General features: G+C 40.3%; 1 protein-coding gene and 1 long non-coding RNA gene across 2 annotated transcripts in view; one reads left to right on the plus strand and one right to left on the minus strand.

The window, feature by feature from the left end:
• FAIM2 (Fas apoptotic inhibitory molecule 2) overlaps window positions 1–16,611 on the plus strand; it is a 68,904-nt gene that overhangs the window by 40,034 nt on the left and 12,259 nt on the right. Inside the window, exon 11 of the mRNA XM_069092591.1 lies at window positions 3,501–3,554. Within this exon, the coding sequence (XP_068948692.1) occupies window positions 3,501–3,554 (54 nt within the window). The remainder of the gene's footprint in view (window positions 1–3,500; window positions 3,555–16,611) is intronic.
• Window positions 3,384–16,611, minus strand: part of LOC138164657 (uncharacterized) — a 39,097-nt gene continuing 25,869 nt past the window's right edge. Inside the window, exon 2 of the long non-coding RNA XR_011169146.1 lies at window positions 3,384–3,743. This is a non-coding gene — a long non-coding RNA (uncharacterized lncRNA). The remainder of the gene's footprint in view (window positions 3,744–16,611) is intronic.

Here is a 16,611-nt window from a genome sequence, read left to right on the forward strand (position 1 = left end):
GAATGGGCCTGGTGGCAACAGTTAGACTAGTTAGGAGGTAGTTGTGTCATCACCCCGCAGCCCTACCCTGGGCTTGGCAGTGAATACCATGAGTACTGGCAGGACTGGAAGCTAAAGACCATGGGCAAACAAGGTGGCTTTTCTTTGGCAGGTACAGGCACCTGCCTGACTCCTCAGCTGACATCCGGTCTCACATTTCTCATTCATGGAAGATTGAGGAGAGGAGAAAAATGGAAACAGTGAGGGTAGATTGGGCTGGGGGGGGGGGGTTGAAAGTGGTCATCTGGAAGGCCAGACTGGCATTGATTAGAGATCCCCTAAATGGGAGGCTCTGGGGTCACCCAGAGGCCAAACAGACATTGAACAAGGGTTGGAATATCTGTGTAAAAACTAGTACAAAAGGGTTGGTTGTTTGTTTGGCTTTGAGCGGGGGGAGTCCACCTTCTGGGACTATGAAATCCTCAGTTTTTTAGAGTAAAACTGCTTCTGAAGAGTCAAGTCAGAGCAAGGGAAGAGGTGCAGTGACCCTCCATGGTCATTATTATTGAGCAGGGAGAGGAAAGAATAGGCTTAGGAGAATGAGGTATGGCTTGGGGTCCCCAGAATAATGGGCTGGAAAGCTCCATATAGCTGTCTATATCTCCTCTGCTTTCCCCTCCCCCATTCCACTTGGCCACCCTTCAGCTTTGGCATCAGGAGCTATGGGGAGAGGCCATGTTGGCAGCACTCACAGCATCCTTCTCCCATAACCTCTTGCGAAGATATCCAAACATGGATGTACTTCCACTACCACCAGAAAGGTTGGGGGGAAGGGGAGACAGCAGGAAAGATCAAAGTGGGGGAGGGTCTAGTTAGAATGCTAATGTTGTCCCTTTCTGCCACAGAGTTGGCTTCAATAAGTCAGAGCCCCCACTATTTTCTTGGCAGTTCCCTGGATCCTGTTGATCAAGGGAGGGGCAAGAGCTAGACTGGGGCCCCTGAGGGCAGCGGGGCGGGAGTGACAGGAAGGGGCCCCCATAGCATCAAGGAGTCCTTTGTTGACCTTAGTTGGTCAAGCAGGTCTTTTATGTTTTCAAGAATCTGTACAGCTAGGGCCTCGAGGAGGGTGGGGCAGATTTGACATTGAGAGGGCTGGATATTACCACCTTAGGAAGTGGGGAGCCTGGGATGGGAGTAGGAAGGAGATGAAGGGAATGCAGTCCTACAAAATATTCCCTGCACTGTGATTCCTAGTGGGAGAGATACTTAGGAGGAAGCAAAGAGTCAGAGAACCTAGGTTTCAATCCCAGCTCTGACACTTAATGTACATGTACCAGAGGGCAAGGCCCAACCTCTGTTTCCTCATCCATTAAAATGAAGGGTAGATCAGATGACTTTAAGGCTGCTTCTGATTCTAAATCTGTAGCCCTCTGACTGCATTAGGTTCTACCTCTTCATTCTATTTATGTCACGGAAACTTTATTAAGTTTCTGTTTTGTTCAAGGTGGTATGCTAGGTACTGAGGATACAAATGAAAAAGGGAGAAGACGTGTATACAAATAAGTTATGTGGAATGTGATAAGGGCAAAGGAGGGGTCTAATTCTATAAGAAATAAGAAGTAACTGTTACTTTCATCTGAGGAGTTGAGGGAAGACTTCATGCCCAGGCAGTCTTAATTTCTTAAGCCTGACATCCTGTCCATTCTCCCCTTCCCACTTCTCTCTCCAGTGTCTTCACACTGAGAGAGACAGAGATAGACAGAGAGAAACAGACAGAGACAAAGAGAGAGACAGAAAGAGAAACAGACAGAGAGAAACAAAGAGAAAGAGACGGAGAGAGTCAGAGAGAGAGAGAGAGAGAAAGAGAGAGAACAAGCACGGTCTAGAGGGAGACAATGTCCAGTGCTTGCCATTTAGGAACTGCAGAGTCTGATGGAGACAATGGCACCCTCAGAGGAGACAGACGCAGAGAAATATATAAGCTCTACAATCAAGCAGAAAGACTATGAGGAGGGAAAACAAGTAGAATATATATAGGGAATACAATATATATAGGGAATATATAGGGAAAACAAATATAATATATAAAGAAATATATATATATATATATAAATATAAGCTCTACAATCAAGCAGAAAGACTATGACGAGGGAAAACAAGTAGAATTAATCTGGGACGACTTCCAGGAATGGAGGGTGAGGGTGCTTATTGTTAACTAACTGAGGAGAAGAATGAAGCAAGATTTGGAAGAGAAAGAGGGAACACATCAGTTCAGGTTAGGGGACAGGTTTATGGAAAAGGTTGGAGGTGCGAGAGAGAAGGGATGGAGACTGTATGTTGTGTGAAAGGTGAGAGTGTGAATTGTGCATGTCAAATGCACAATATTGTCAAATGCAGCCTGATTCTGGAGTTGGGTGTTGAAAGAAGAGGAAGTCAGACTCATCAGAAAATCCCAAAGCAGCCAGTTCTCCATTTTCCAGGGACTGATGTGCCCAAATGTGTCTAATACAGCCCCTTCATTTCTCTTGTTTACTTCTCTCAGATCCACATTGGGCAGCAGGGAGACTGAGGAGATAAATAAGTCTTTTCTCGTGGTTTCATCTTTGGGAAAGGCAAGAATTTTTACCATTTCAGTCTCCTAGGCAGAAGACTTAGATAACCAAGAACAGACTATTTGCTGTTTTTACCTCCTAGTGGAACTACAGACAGGAGGATTCTAGTTCAACATAAAGGGGATTTAGAGGAACAATTAGGGTCAGTCAGTTAAGTGCCAGACACTAAGCTAAGCTCTGAGGGTACAAATATGGAAGAAAAAAAAGACAGCCCCAGCCCTCAAGGAGCTTACAATCTAATGGGAAGAGACAGCACAAGGAAGGAAGCTAAAAAATGAGTAGGAGGAAATGTAGGCAAGGATGCAACATGGAGAAGTTCAAAGGAGAGTACACCTGGTTGGGGGAAAAGAAGCAAAAGAGGAGGAAACAAACATTTATATAGCACCTACTATGTGCCAGGTATTTGATTCTCACAATGGGGGGAAGGAGGGAGGTGCCATTATTGTCTCTGTTTTCCACTGGAGGAAACTGAGGCAAACCATGCCAAAGTCACACAGCTAGTAAGTGTCTGAGGCTGGATTCGATTTCATGGTTTCACGTCTCCAGGCCAAGTGGTCTTTCCACTGTACTTCTTCGTTAATTAGGAAATAGTGAGTCCTCCATTACTTCCAGGAGGGGCTAGAAAACCACTTGTGTAGGATGTTGAAGAAGGAATTCTGCCCTGTCTGTTCACCCTGCTCCCTCTGTGCAACCCTGCTACTCACCCTTTCTCCAGAGCATTTGATTATACATTAAGTGTTTGCTAAGTGTAACATGCTGTGCCAGAGCCTAGGAATACAAAGACAAAACTGCTTCTATCCCTTCCGTGGAGGAGTTTATTTTCTCCTGGGAAGATTCGCTGTGTACACCGATAAGTAAATACAAGGTAATTTGAGTTTATATCATCAGTTTGTCTCTCTGTCCTGGCAGGTACCCTGGCTTCATGGGATCTATGCTGTACTGGGAGCGATTGTGTTTACAATGGTGAGTCTGGCTGAGCCCCCAAAGGGTACGGGGGCCCATGCAGCCTGAGTTATAGCTTAGCTTCTCTTGTCTTCTGATTGATGCTTTCTCAGTCTCCTCCTCCACAGCCATCACCAGGACAATGATGAATCATCCTCTTCTTCCTCCCTTCATGATTATTCATCTGTACTTGTGAGTGGCAGATGTAGTCTATAAGATAGATATGAGAGAAGTGAAGCATTTAAGCAGCAGAAATATTAAAACAAAGCGGGCAAGGGTGAGAACAGAGGGCAAATAAATGTGACATTGGAATGAGGGGGTGGGATCATCCAGGGAAGTCATTTAGATGGAGCCTTTCCCAAAACTATCAGTCAACCTGGGAAGGCTTCCAAGAAGAGGGGAGAATTCAGAAACTGAGAAGGATGAGGAGACATCTTGGAAGGAACACATTCTGGGACCCAGGATAGCCTTAGAGGCAGGAGTCACACAGCTAAGTGTCTGAGGTCAGATTTGAACTCAGGAGGATGAGGCTTCCTGGCTCTAGGCCCAACACTCTATGCACCATGGTGCCACCTAGCTTTCCCCCCCCCCCCCAGTCTTTCTAGAGCTTACAATCAAGCAGAGTGGTAAAAGACAGGTAGACAAATGACTATACACAGTATAGATTGTGTTAAGTCCTGTGAGGGAGGCTATAAACAAAGCTATCTCCTGAAGAAAACATCACCAGTCAATCACTTCTTTTTATGTTTAGATGCTTACTATTGTTTACAGATTACTTAGCATATATTGCCAATATAAGTCTTTATTGTAATAAATGCAATACTTTTGTAGGGAGCAATTTTAGTTAATTTGATTGAATGTCTTCAGAACCTGAAGGAAATCTTGTTTTAGTGCTGGGGAGGGAGGCCCCAGCTAGTTAGTGTGAGAACAAATTTGTGTTCTATCAGAGGTATCAGGTATGTGCATACCGCCCACCACACTTCTGAACCATATTAAAATGCAATTAGGAAATATTTAATAAAATAAATATAAATACAATAAAACATAATGTTAGTATGTGATTTTCAAGGTTCCACAGGGATCCTTATTACTCTGGGTGTTAGCAGGCGAATTATCGACTTTCTCTTGGCTCTTAATGCATTTATTTCTATTGCACAATGCTTCTTTGGAACAAAGTTTGGAAAAAAGGAATAGATAGAGCTGAGGGGGAAAAGATGAAGGAAAGATGTCTCAGGTGAGGTAAATGATCAATTCAAAAGCTCAGTTGAAATGAAGTGATATTTACCTAACTGGAACACAAAGCCCAAATGAGGAAAATGAGATTGGTAGAAAATCTAAGGGAAGAGATTGATTTAAAAATTAATTAATTAATAAAGTTCTGAGTTTGGATTGATTCCCAAGAGGTAATAGTAAGCTTGTGAGTGAGATAATCTCTCTAAATGTCATCAAAGATGATAATCCTTGAGTGGCAAGAGTGACCGAAGGCATGGATTCTTTTGTAGCCATACTGGTATGCAGATGCCTCTTTCTAGGGTGGAGGCTATGGGAACAGAAACCTCAGAGGTGAAGCCTGTCTGTCAAGGGTGCCTGCTCACCTGGTTTCTCCTGCTTCCCCACTATCACCACCACCACCACCACCCCAGATCTGGCAGTGTGTTCCTGACTAGTGTCTTGCCATCTGTAGAGAGTATTGGTGCCTCAGAAGGAATCCTGGATTCCCCTGGGATCAAGTGGAAGTTCCAGGAGGGGCCTGTCTTTGCAGTCCCATACACTGTCATCATATTCTGAATAGCTCCCAGAATTTGGAAGGGGTTTCAGCAACTGTCAGATGAGAGCCAAACTCAAGCTTGGGAAATTGATTTAATAGCTTTCTTTGTCAAGCTTCAGGATGATAAATTAAAAGTATCTCTGAGTCATAGTATATAAAGATACTGTAGTATCTATTTGTCCCAATCTTTTTTATGACTGATATAATAATTATAATATATGAAAATATAATAACCTAATAATAATAGTAATTAGACCTCTAATCAAGGACTATTAATCTTCTTTGTCATGGTACCCTTTGGTCACCAGACCGCCAGTCTAGTTGGAAAGACCCCTCCTCAAAATTATGTTTTTAAATGCATAAGATATAATACCTAGGATGATGAAGTAAGCCAATTATATTGAAATAAAGATATAATTTTTTCCCATTCAAGTTCACTGATACCTCCCCCCAAAAAATTTACCCATAGACCATGGGGGAGGGAACAGCATCTATGGACTCAGGTTAAGACATCTTTCTCTAAATAGACACTTGGCCAAGATAATTCTGCAGATTATATGTGTCAAGGGCAAAGGAAATAAAATTTGTGCCTTCTCCTTGTAAAATGCCATCCCTGCGGCTTACCTTTTCCCTCTGTCACTGGAAAGAACATTGGCCTTGGAGGTAGGGGCTCTGAGTGCCAGCCCTAGCTGTGATGTTACTTGACTGTAGAACTATTTAGATAAGTCCCTTGAATACTCAGCTTCAATATTCTTTCCTGTTGGGGAGGATAGGGTTGGGTCCTTGTGGTTGTAGTGATGTCCTTCAGTGCGAATATTCTAAGACTATAATCCAGATTTCTCCATGTGGGGCTCAGGAGAAGGAATGTAGGACTGCTGGGCCATAAGGGCTGTCTGACCTACTATCATGCTTCTCTCACCCCTCCAGATGAGCTTGTTCATTAGCATCAGTCTTCCCATCTGTGAAATGGGCAGTACTATAGTGGGATAAGGTTTATAAGAGGCCAGATAGGACAGAGTAGGGGTAGCAGAGAACCAAAGAAGGTAAGAGGGATTTCAGAGCCGGGTCAAGACTATGACTCATGTACTCTGTTTCCCTGTAAGAGGTCTTTGGGTTCATATTATATGCTCAATGTCCCTGCCTCCTTTGATGTGAGATTCCAGCCTGAATCACCAGCAAAGGTTTCCTTGAGGTCTCCTGTTCCACATACACCCCAGCTAGTCTCTTTGCTCCCTCTTCCTACTCCCTCAACTTCAGCCTCTGGTCTCTACCCCTTCTAACCCCAGCCAATTCTCAAGTTCCCTCACAATGCTCTGCCCTGGAGTACTAGGTCTCAGGTTGGGCAGGAAACCACAGTCTCTCTAGAGGATCTGAGGGTATGATCAAGAGACTGTGGAAATTTCTAGGCACCCTCTATTCTCTAGGACCCTAAGATCCACATCTCCCTCGTCTCTCCCAGGCTAGGGATAAACTGCCCTTCACCCTAATCCACTACCTCAACCTGATTCCTGAACAATGATTTCAGATTCCTTGGGCACAAGAATCAATGAAAGTGGATGAGTAAGTCAGGCTGGAGCTGGGCCCTGGCATGAACCTCATCCCTCTTTGTCTTTCCAGTATACTTTCTATTAGGTATTTTGAAGAACGCAGGAGGTAACGTTGCAGAAGGAGTATGGTATGACAAAGAGAGGGGAGAGTTCAGGGATGGGCCATAGGTCATTTGGTTTCTAGTCTTGGCTCAGCCCATAATCTTGATAGACTGTGTGGCTTTGGGCAGGATGCTTGGCTTCTCCGGGATACCTGCCCAGAGCTATGAAGATGAGAACTTGAGTTGCCCGATCCTTTGGTTCTCTCTGGATGAGGCAGAGGTCTCTATATTGCTAAAATCGCAGCAAAACAAAACAAAAAAGCTCCCAAGCCCTTCCATAAAGACCTAGGAAATAAATTAGGTAGTGGATCTAACAGAAGTGGAATCTCCCTGGCCCTTCCCCTAGGCCCCTCTTTGTGCATTTCTGTGGGATTCATACTGAGGGCTAGAGGTGACATACCAGGAATGAGGGAGGAGTTGGTGGGTTAAAGGGGTCAAAGAGGTTAGAACAGGGCTTCATAAACTTCTTCACTCTCTGCCCCTTCTGCTATGGGGCTCAGACCCACAGTTTAAGAAGCACTGGTTTTGAACAGTCACAAGTGTTGAACAGAATAATTGCTAAGCAGTTAGATTCCAATCAAACTTTAAATAAGAATTTGTTGTAGTCCTAGGAGACAAGATGGGAAGGATCCAGAGGTGGACACTGGTGAGGCAAGCACTGCTAGAGGTTGATGTTGAAAGATGATGGTAGTGAAATGCTTGACCTCACTTTGTCACTAGAAGGGACCTTTGAATTATTTATTCTCTTGTCCAAACCACTCCTCTTCTCAGTGAAGAAATTGGCCAGGAGGAGGTTCAATGAGTTTCCCAACATCATCCAACTAATGAATGACTGTCTTGGGACTGGAACCCAGCTTTCACTTTCCTGCTAGTCTGAACTTCTTTCCACCATGCCCTATGTCTTATGACTTATTTCCCCAGCAGTTAGCACAGTGCTTTACAGATAGGAAGCACTTAATAAATGCATTTTTATTCCTTTGTTCATTGAGAGGCAGTGTAGACTGTGGGTAGAGGGAGTCTTGAAGTCAGGAGACCTGGATTCTAGTCTAGCCCATCCTGCCACTGACTCATTAGTAATGATTTTGGGCAAACACTTCCATCAATTTGTTAATGACTTTAAGCAAATCTCTTCTCTTCTTTGAATTTCATTTTTCCTTATAGGACCATAGATTTAGAGGGGAAGGGAACTTTTCTTAAATGGGAATAATAATACCTGTCCTGCCTACTCGACAAAGATACCAGTAATATATGTGAAAACAACATTGAAAACTAAAGTATTACACAAACTCAAGATGATATTATTAGTAATGATAATAACAATAATAGCTAACATTTATATAGCACTTTCTTTGTGCTAGGCACTTTGATAAGTACTTTACAATTATTATCTCATTTGATCCTTACAACTCTGGGAGGTAGGTGATATTATAATTCCCATTTTACAGATAAGGAAATTGAGACAAACAGGTTAAGTGATTTGCCTAGGGTCACACAGCCAAATTTGAATTTGGGTGTTCCTGACTCCAGGCCCAATAGCCTATCCACTGTGTCTACAAACAACCCTAAATAAATAATATTTATTATTCTTTTTTTAAGTTTACCTTTATTTCTTCCCAGTCCCTGGGTCCCTTGGGCTCATGTTCTTTTGCATAGATGGCTCATCTTTAACTAAAAGATGTTCAAGAGTATCCCCCTATTCTGGGACCCCTGGCCCAAAATTCTTCCTGAGATCTAACCCAAGTCCTTCTGGCTGCAACCTGTGGAAGATGTTTCAGAGTTTGGTCAAGTTCGACCATCCTGTTTTCTCTTTATCTCCCACCAGAGATCTATCTCACTTGGGGAGAAAAGGGGCTGTTTCCAGGGAACAGGAAAGATGGGTGGGAACAGGATCAGACTGGGAGGATTGCTTATGAGGGGTGGGGTGGCTTACTTGACCAGGCTTTTTCCCCTAGAAGGTGAAAGTGCATTGTGTTCCCTATCCCTGGCCTCACCCCACTCACACTTTCTTAATGCTAATAACCTAAGTACTAAATCCTACTAACACCTTCCTCTATTGGGGAGGTTCAGGGCAGCTTAACTGAAAGAAAGTGAGGGACACACCCCAGCTTCAGGGAGGGTGTGAGTCAGGAAACATACTAGGTCTGAATCAGCCCTTTATCAGGAAGAAGTCCCAGAGGTTCTGGAGGATGTTTTAGTCTAGGTTTTTAGAGGAGATGTTGGGAGTGTAGATGGCTAGTCATGTAGATAGCTGAATGACCACAGAGCCATCTACATAGGTTAAAGGGTTGGGATATCATTGTCTAGCTAGTCAGAGCCGTATAGATGACTCACAGTTCTGAAGGAGAAGGATACTCTGTAAAAGACCCAGGTTTTCTACTTATAAACAGCCTGGAGAGCTTCAATTTGCCTCTTAATTTGCATGTTATTATTTTATACTTCTATATGGTTTATTTTATTATTATATTTATTTTTATGGTTAATTATATATATATATCAGATTAACATCTACAATGCACGCACATGCACGTGTGTGCACACACATACACACATATGTGCACACCTATTGATTTACGATCAGAACAGATCGCCCTCCACAAAGAAAGGTGAGACTGTCACCTAGAGACCAGACCATAGTGAAAAATGTCCAAGGACTCTGGTCACTGACAAGGTACCCTCCTCCTTCTGAAAAGAGAAGAGGTACATCTGGGTGAACGGGGAGCAGTTCCATTCAGTGACTTCACTTCCCCTCAGACAGCATCACTGCTGGAGTTTGTAGGTTTCCTGTGCCTGGGAGCCATAGGCTAAGGCAAGTCACATACAGAGACCTAAAAGACTTCTAGTTTAAAAGAAACCATTTTGGAAGCTTAAAACACACATCCCACTTATTTTGTTCTTTGAAATTTGATATATTTGTTGTGTGTGTGTTTTAATTTGAATAATTTGGAATCAGCATTTTCCCATTGTATTTGAATTTTCTTTTCTTTCAGTGTTGTCTTCATTTATGTTGTTGTAGTCATTGTTCATAATATCTACTTCCTCTGATTCTGGCTAGTTCACTCTGTATAAGTTCATCTTCCCAAATTTCCCCTGGATTTTTCATATTTGTCATTCTTTAACAGTAAAATACTAATCCATTATATTTGTATATCATAACTTGTTCAGCCTTTCCCGAATTGTTGGGCACCTCATTAGCACTGCTATGAATATTTTAGTAAATAAAGATCTCTTCTCTCATTTATCTCCTTACTGAAGAAACCTAATAGTGGATCCAAGGCTACAAACACTGTAGTTAGCTGTTTCTGACCAATTCAATATTTCAAGGACAGTTGAATATATTCATAGCTCTACTTTGCTAGTTTGATTTATATGAGATGATACTTCAGAGGTACTTTAAATTACTTTGCAATTCTCTGATTATGAGTAATCAGAATCAATCATCCAGAATCTACTAAGCATCTACTATGTTCCAGACTGTAACAGCAATGCTACTTGCAACTGCTGTGAGGGTGTAAGACCAATAACATCAGCACACAGAAGAGCTGCTAGCACAGGTTCTTTGATCTGCTTTTCTAAAAGAAAGCAACTCAAAAAGGGTCAACAACCTTACTTTAATCAAACATATATATCATTTACTTAGCTTGGGGAAAAAGTCATCACCCTGAACTTGAGAGAAAATACATACAGAAATTCAAACAGAAAATTACAATCAGAAATAATGGCATAAAGACCAACAGACAGGGATTCTAACTGCCTGACCAAATGATACATATGTCACAGATCAACAGACAGATCCAACTGTCTATCTATTATCTACATACATAGTTACCAAAGAAAGAAGCACTAACATCTGGGTTTTCAAAGCTGGGGGGCTCCTTAATGGCTACCCAGACTCTCATCTGGCTATATCACATGAACACTCTTCCCATGAGCTCCAAAGCAAAATGCTAACCTCAGAGTATATATACACTTCTTTAGGGTCAGAGGGCATCACAACCCTAGTGACCCTGGCTTATGTGACTCAAACTCATGTGATTTAGGCTTCCATATGACTTAAGCAGGTCACATGAGTCTGTTAATGGATGGGAAAGATCTTCCCATTAAGCAAAAAATACATTAACAATACACAGAGACTGTGATAAGCAATGGGGATACAGAGACAAAAATGAAACATTTCCTGCCCTCAAGAAGCTAACATTCCTTTGAGAACAATTTTTCAGATATTTGTTGATAAATTACATTTCTTCTTTTGGAAGCTGTTACCATCCTTTGATCTATTAGAGGGGAAGGGAAGAGAAGGGAACAAGCTAGGCACTATGCTAAGTGATTTATATGTATTATCTCATTTGACCCTCATAACAACCGTGTGAAGGAGGTGCCATTATGAATTCCACTTTACAGTTGAGGAAACTGAGGCTGTGGAAGTTAAATGATTTGCCCATGGCCATACAACTAGTAAGTATATGAGGCTGGATCTGAAATGAAGTCTTCCTGATGTCAGGCCCAGCCCCTCTATTCACTATGCCTCCTAGCAGCCTCTCTTAAAGAATGGGACTGCTTTTTTTTTTCATTTTAAAGTTTTATTGATGCTTTTTTTTTTATATAGCATCATTTCCAAATATACCCTTATCTCTCTTCTCCAGTGAGCCTTCTCTTATAACAAAGATATGTCTTTTTTCAAAAAGTACTTCAGCATAACCAATCAACACACTAACCTCATATGACAACATGTGCATTGTTCCACATCTCCCATGAAAGATGGGGAAATGAATTTTTTCACCTCTTCTTCTGAGCTTGTTACTTATTTTAATTACATAACATTCAATTTTATTTTATTATTCTTTTGCTTTACAGTGTCATAGTCATTGTACATATTGTTTAGTTAATTCTGCCTGTTTCATTCAGTGTAAGTTCATATAGGTCTTTCCTTGTTTTCCTGAATTCTTCCTCTTTTTAAAGTATAATAATATTTCATTGACATCAAATACAGTTTTTGGCCATTTCCCAGTTGATGGGCACCCAGTTAATTTCCAAGTCTTTGTTACCACAAAAAGCACAGGTATGAATGAATGTTATTCATGAGGCCTTTCTCTCTTCAGATTCCTTGGAGTATATTCCTAGAACTAGGATCTCCCCAAATATGTTTTTAATATAGTCAACCAATTCACAATTCAATCAATAATGTATTAGTGTCCCTATTTCCTTTTTTCTTTCTTAATTTTTTTCAATTAACAAAATTTTGTTTTCTCTTCCTCCTGCCATCCTCCCATTGGGGGAAAAACACCTCATAACAAATATACAGTCAAGCAAAACAAATTCCTTCATTGACCATGGTCCTAAACAAAGCTCTCATTTTGTACCCCTTAAAAAGTATATTATTGGGGCAGCCAAGGTGTCACAGTAAGACTGCCAGCCCTGGCGTCAGGAGACCCAGGATCTCTTCTGGCCTCAGATACTTGGCACCCACACAAAATAACTGGCCGTGTAACCTTGAGCAAGTTACTTAACCCCAATTGCTTTTTTTAAAAAAAAGTATATTATTTACTTATTTTAAACATTCATTTCTTTTTAAATTTTCATCCCACCCCTCCCCCACCCACTGAGAAGGCAAACAATATTATATCAATTATATATGTGAAATCATGCAAAACATATTTCCAATTTAGTCTATTACAAAAAATATATAAAGAAAGTGAGAAAAGTATACTTCAGTTTGCACTAAGGTTCATGAGTTCTCTCTCAGAAGGCAGATAGCATTTTTTTCTCATGAGTCTTTTGAAATTGTCTTGGATCATTGTATTGATTATAGTAACTAAGTCTTTCACAGTTAACATTGACTTTCACAGTACAACATTGTTGTTACTGTGCACAGTGATCTCCTGTTTCTTCTCAGTTCACTTCACTCCAAGTAAGTCTTTTCAGGTTTTTCTGAAATCATATGCCCCAAGTTATTCAACCATTCACCAATTGATAACCTCTTTCAACTAGACCTATTTTTACTTTTGCTTTGTCTGAGATCATGATTGCTATTCCTGCTTTATTTTTACTTCTCTGCATGTATCTTTCTATTTCAAGTATATCCCTTGTATACATATTGTTGGATTCTGGTTTCTAACCCATCCTGCTGTCTACTTCTGTTTTATGGGTTAGCTCACGCCATCCATATTCATAATTATGATTACTATTTCTCTTCATCCTATTTTATTGTTCTTCCCTTTCTCTCTTTTTATCTTGTTCCTCCTCAAAGTCTGTTTTGCTTCTGACCACTGCCTCCCTTAATCCACCTTCCCTTTTATCACCCCCATCCCCATATTTTTATCCCCTTCTGCACCTATTTCCCTATTGGGTAAGATAGATTTCTATACCCAAATGAGTGTGTGTATATGTACACATATACACACACACACACATGTGTGTATATATATATATTTATATACGTGTGTGTCTGTGTATACATATTCTTCCTTCTTTGAACCAATTCTAATGAGAAGGAGGTTCAAGCATTGCCTGCCACAACCACTAATTTTCCCTTCCACTATAAAAACTCTTCCTTACATGCCTCTATTATGTCAGAAAAATTTCCCCATTCTACCTTTCTCTTCCCTGTTCTCCCAGTGTATCCCTTTTTCTCAACCTTATATTTTTTCTAGATCATCCCAACATAATCAACTCATGCCTGTTCCCTCTCTTTATATAGACTCCTTCAAACTGCTCTAATAATGATAAAGTTCTTAGGAATTACATGTATTATCTCTCCATATAAGAATGTAAACAGTTTAACTTTTATTGAGTCCCTTATGATTACTCTTTCATGTTTGCCTTTTTATGCTTCTCTTGAGTTTTCTGTTTGAATGTTGAATTTTCCATTTAGTTGTGGTCTTTTCATCAGGAATGCTTAAAAGTTCTCCATTTCATTAAATATCCATTTTTTCCCTTGAAGGATTATACTCGGTTTTGCTGGGTAGGTTATTCTTGATTGTAATTCTAGCTCATTTGCCTTCCAGAATATCATGTTCCAAGCCCTCTGCTTCCAAGCCCTTCCTTACCAAGGAAGCTGCTAAATTTTACATGATCCTGACTGTAGTTCCTCAATATTTGAATTCATTTTTTCTGGCTCTTCACAATATTTTTTCCTTCATCCAAGAGCTCTGGAATTTGGCTGTAATATTCCTGGGAGTTTTCATTTTGGGATCTCTTTCAGGATGTGATTGATAGATACTTTCAGTTTTTATTTTGCCTTCTGGATCTAACATACCAGGTCAATTTTCCTTTATAATTTCATGAAATATGATGTCTATGCTTTTTCTTTGATCATGACTTTCAGGTAGTCCAGTAATTCTTAAATGATCTCTCCTTAATCTATTTTCCAGGTCAGTTGTTTTTTCTGATATAAGATAATTCACATTTTCTTCTATTTTTTTTATTCTTTTGGCTTTGTTTTATTGCTTCTTGAAGTATAGTGGAAACATTAGCTTCCACTTACTCAATTCTTATTTTTAAGGAATTATTTTCTTCAGTGAGCTTTGTACCTCTTTTTCCATTTGGCTAATTCTGCTTTTTAAGGTGCTATTTTCTTCTGCATTTTTTGTTCCTCTTTTACAAAGTTGTTAATTCTCTTTTCATAATTTTCTTATATCACTCTCATTTCTTTTTCCAATTTTTCCTCTACCACAATTGTCTCTTTCAGGAATTCTTGCTGGTCTTGGGTCCAGTTACCAATTTTCTTTAAGGCTTTACTTGTAACTGTTTTCACATTGTTGTCTTTTTCTAAGTTCATGTCTCGATTTTCCCTGCCACCATAGTAGCTTTTTATGGTCAGATTCTTTTTTGTTGTTGTTGTTTGTTCATTTTCTCAGTCAATTTCTTTACTTTGAACTTTATGTTAAAGTTGGGCTCTATTCACCTGGGGATGGGAAGGCACTATGCCAAGCTTGAGGGTTTTTCATGCTGCTGTTTTCAGGGCTAGTTCTGTGGGTCTGCAAGTTTTTGGTGCCTCCAAGGTAGTATTATTCTGGGAAAGGTGTGATCACTGCTCTCTTGGTCTGCTCTCTGGTCTTTACCCAGGAAGGGCCCCTGCTCTGCAACTGCAAGTGCTACTGCTTTCCTTGGCCCTGGAACTGTGCTCTCTTCTAACCAAACACAAGCACTCCTCTCCACCTTGAAACTGCAATCCAGAACTGCTTATGAACAGCAGAGTTGCCAATCAGTGCCAGCTGCATCTAGTGCCAGCAAAAGGTCCCCTATAATCTCTTTCTGACCAGCTGTCCAACCCCTTTTTATCTCTGGGCAGAGAGCTCCAAAAGCTGCTGCTGTTGTTGCAGCCCACTGCAGCCCACCCATGTTACAGACCTCTCCTGTGGATGTCCTAAGTAGTCTTAGATAGGAAAAAATGTTTTTCTCTGACCTTTTGTTGGCTCTGCTGCTCTAAAATTTGATTTGAGTCATTATCTTAAGGTCGTTTGGAGGGGTATGTTGGGAGAGTTCAGCTGAGTCCTAGCTGGTACTCCACTGTCTTGGTCTCTCATTTTGCACTTTGAATTCATCATCTCTCTGCCATGAAATGAGTAGCATGCTTCATCGCTGGACCTCTAAAATCTTGGTTGGTCATTGCATTGATAAAAATTAAATTTGTTTGTATATTGTATTGTTATCATGTAAATTATTCTCCTGATTCAGCTCACTTTGCTCTATAGCAGTTCCTATATCTTCCCAAGTTTCTCTGAAAACATTTCTTTTGTCATTTCTTACATCACAATCATCTTCCATTATATTCATATTACCGTAATTTGTTCAGCCATTCCCTAATTGATAGGTACTTGTTTCATTTCCTGGACTTAGATACCACAAAAAGTGCAACTATCTCTGAATAAATATTTTTGTATACATGGGACCTTTCTGTCCTCAAATTCCCTGGAGTATATGCCAAGCAGAAAGTTATCCAGGTAAAAAGAAATGGCCATTTTAATTACTTTTTCCCACATAATTCCAAATTTTTAAAGAATGGTTAGATCAATTCACAGCTCCACCAATAATATATTAGAATGACTATTTATCTTTTGTCATATTTGCCAGTTTGCTGAATATAAGGCAAAAACCACATAACTGCTTTAATTTGCATTTTTTTTATTATTGGTTATATAGAGCAATCTTTCATTATTTAGTAATAGTTTGTGGTTCTCTCTTTTTTTGAGAACAATTTGCCCATTTCTTTTTAGCATTTATCCATTGATGACTCTTGGTTTTGTATATTTGTATATTTGTTCTCTATATACGTTGGCTGTGTGTATGTGTCTGTCTGTCTTTCTGTCTGTGTCTGTGTGTCTGTGTGTGTGTTCTCTATCTATCTTGAACATGTAAACTCTGATGATGCTTCTTCCAAATTCTACCTCCACTAATCTTCGGGGTGCATCCTTTTTAGAAGCAATGGTAGTGTTGATTTTATTAAAATTTCCAGAGCAAGAGGCCAAAAACAGGAGTTAGGAGGAAGGGTGGGGAAAGGAAAGATGAAGGGGAAGGGCATATAGAAAGTGATCACTGAATTTCCTTTTTGCCTCTGCATTTCCTCCAATTTTTTCCTCAAAAACTCTTTGAAGTTTCAAGCATGAGTTTTTTCTGTGGCAACAATATGTAGATTCAATCAATAATTTCTTATTTATACTCAGAAG

The sequence above is a fragment of the Petaurus breviceps genome, unplaced genomic scaffold (genome assembly GCF_028583685.1).
Source record: "Petaurus breviceps papuanus isolate PSGF00001 unplaced genomic scaffold, PetGlider_PUasm1.0 191, whole genome shotgun sequence".
Lineage (NCBI taxonomy): Eukaryota > Metazoa > Chordata > Mammalia > Diprotodontia > Petauridae > Petaurus > Petaurus breviceps.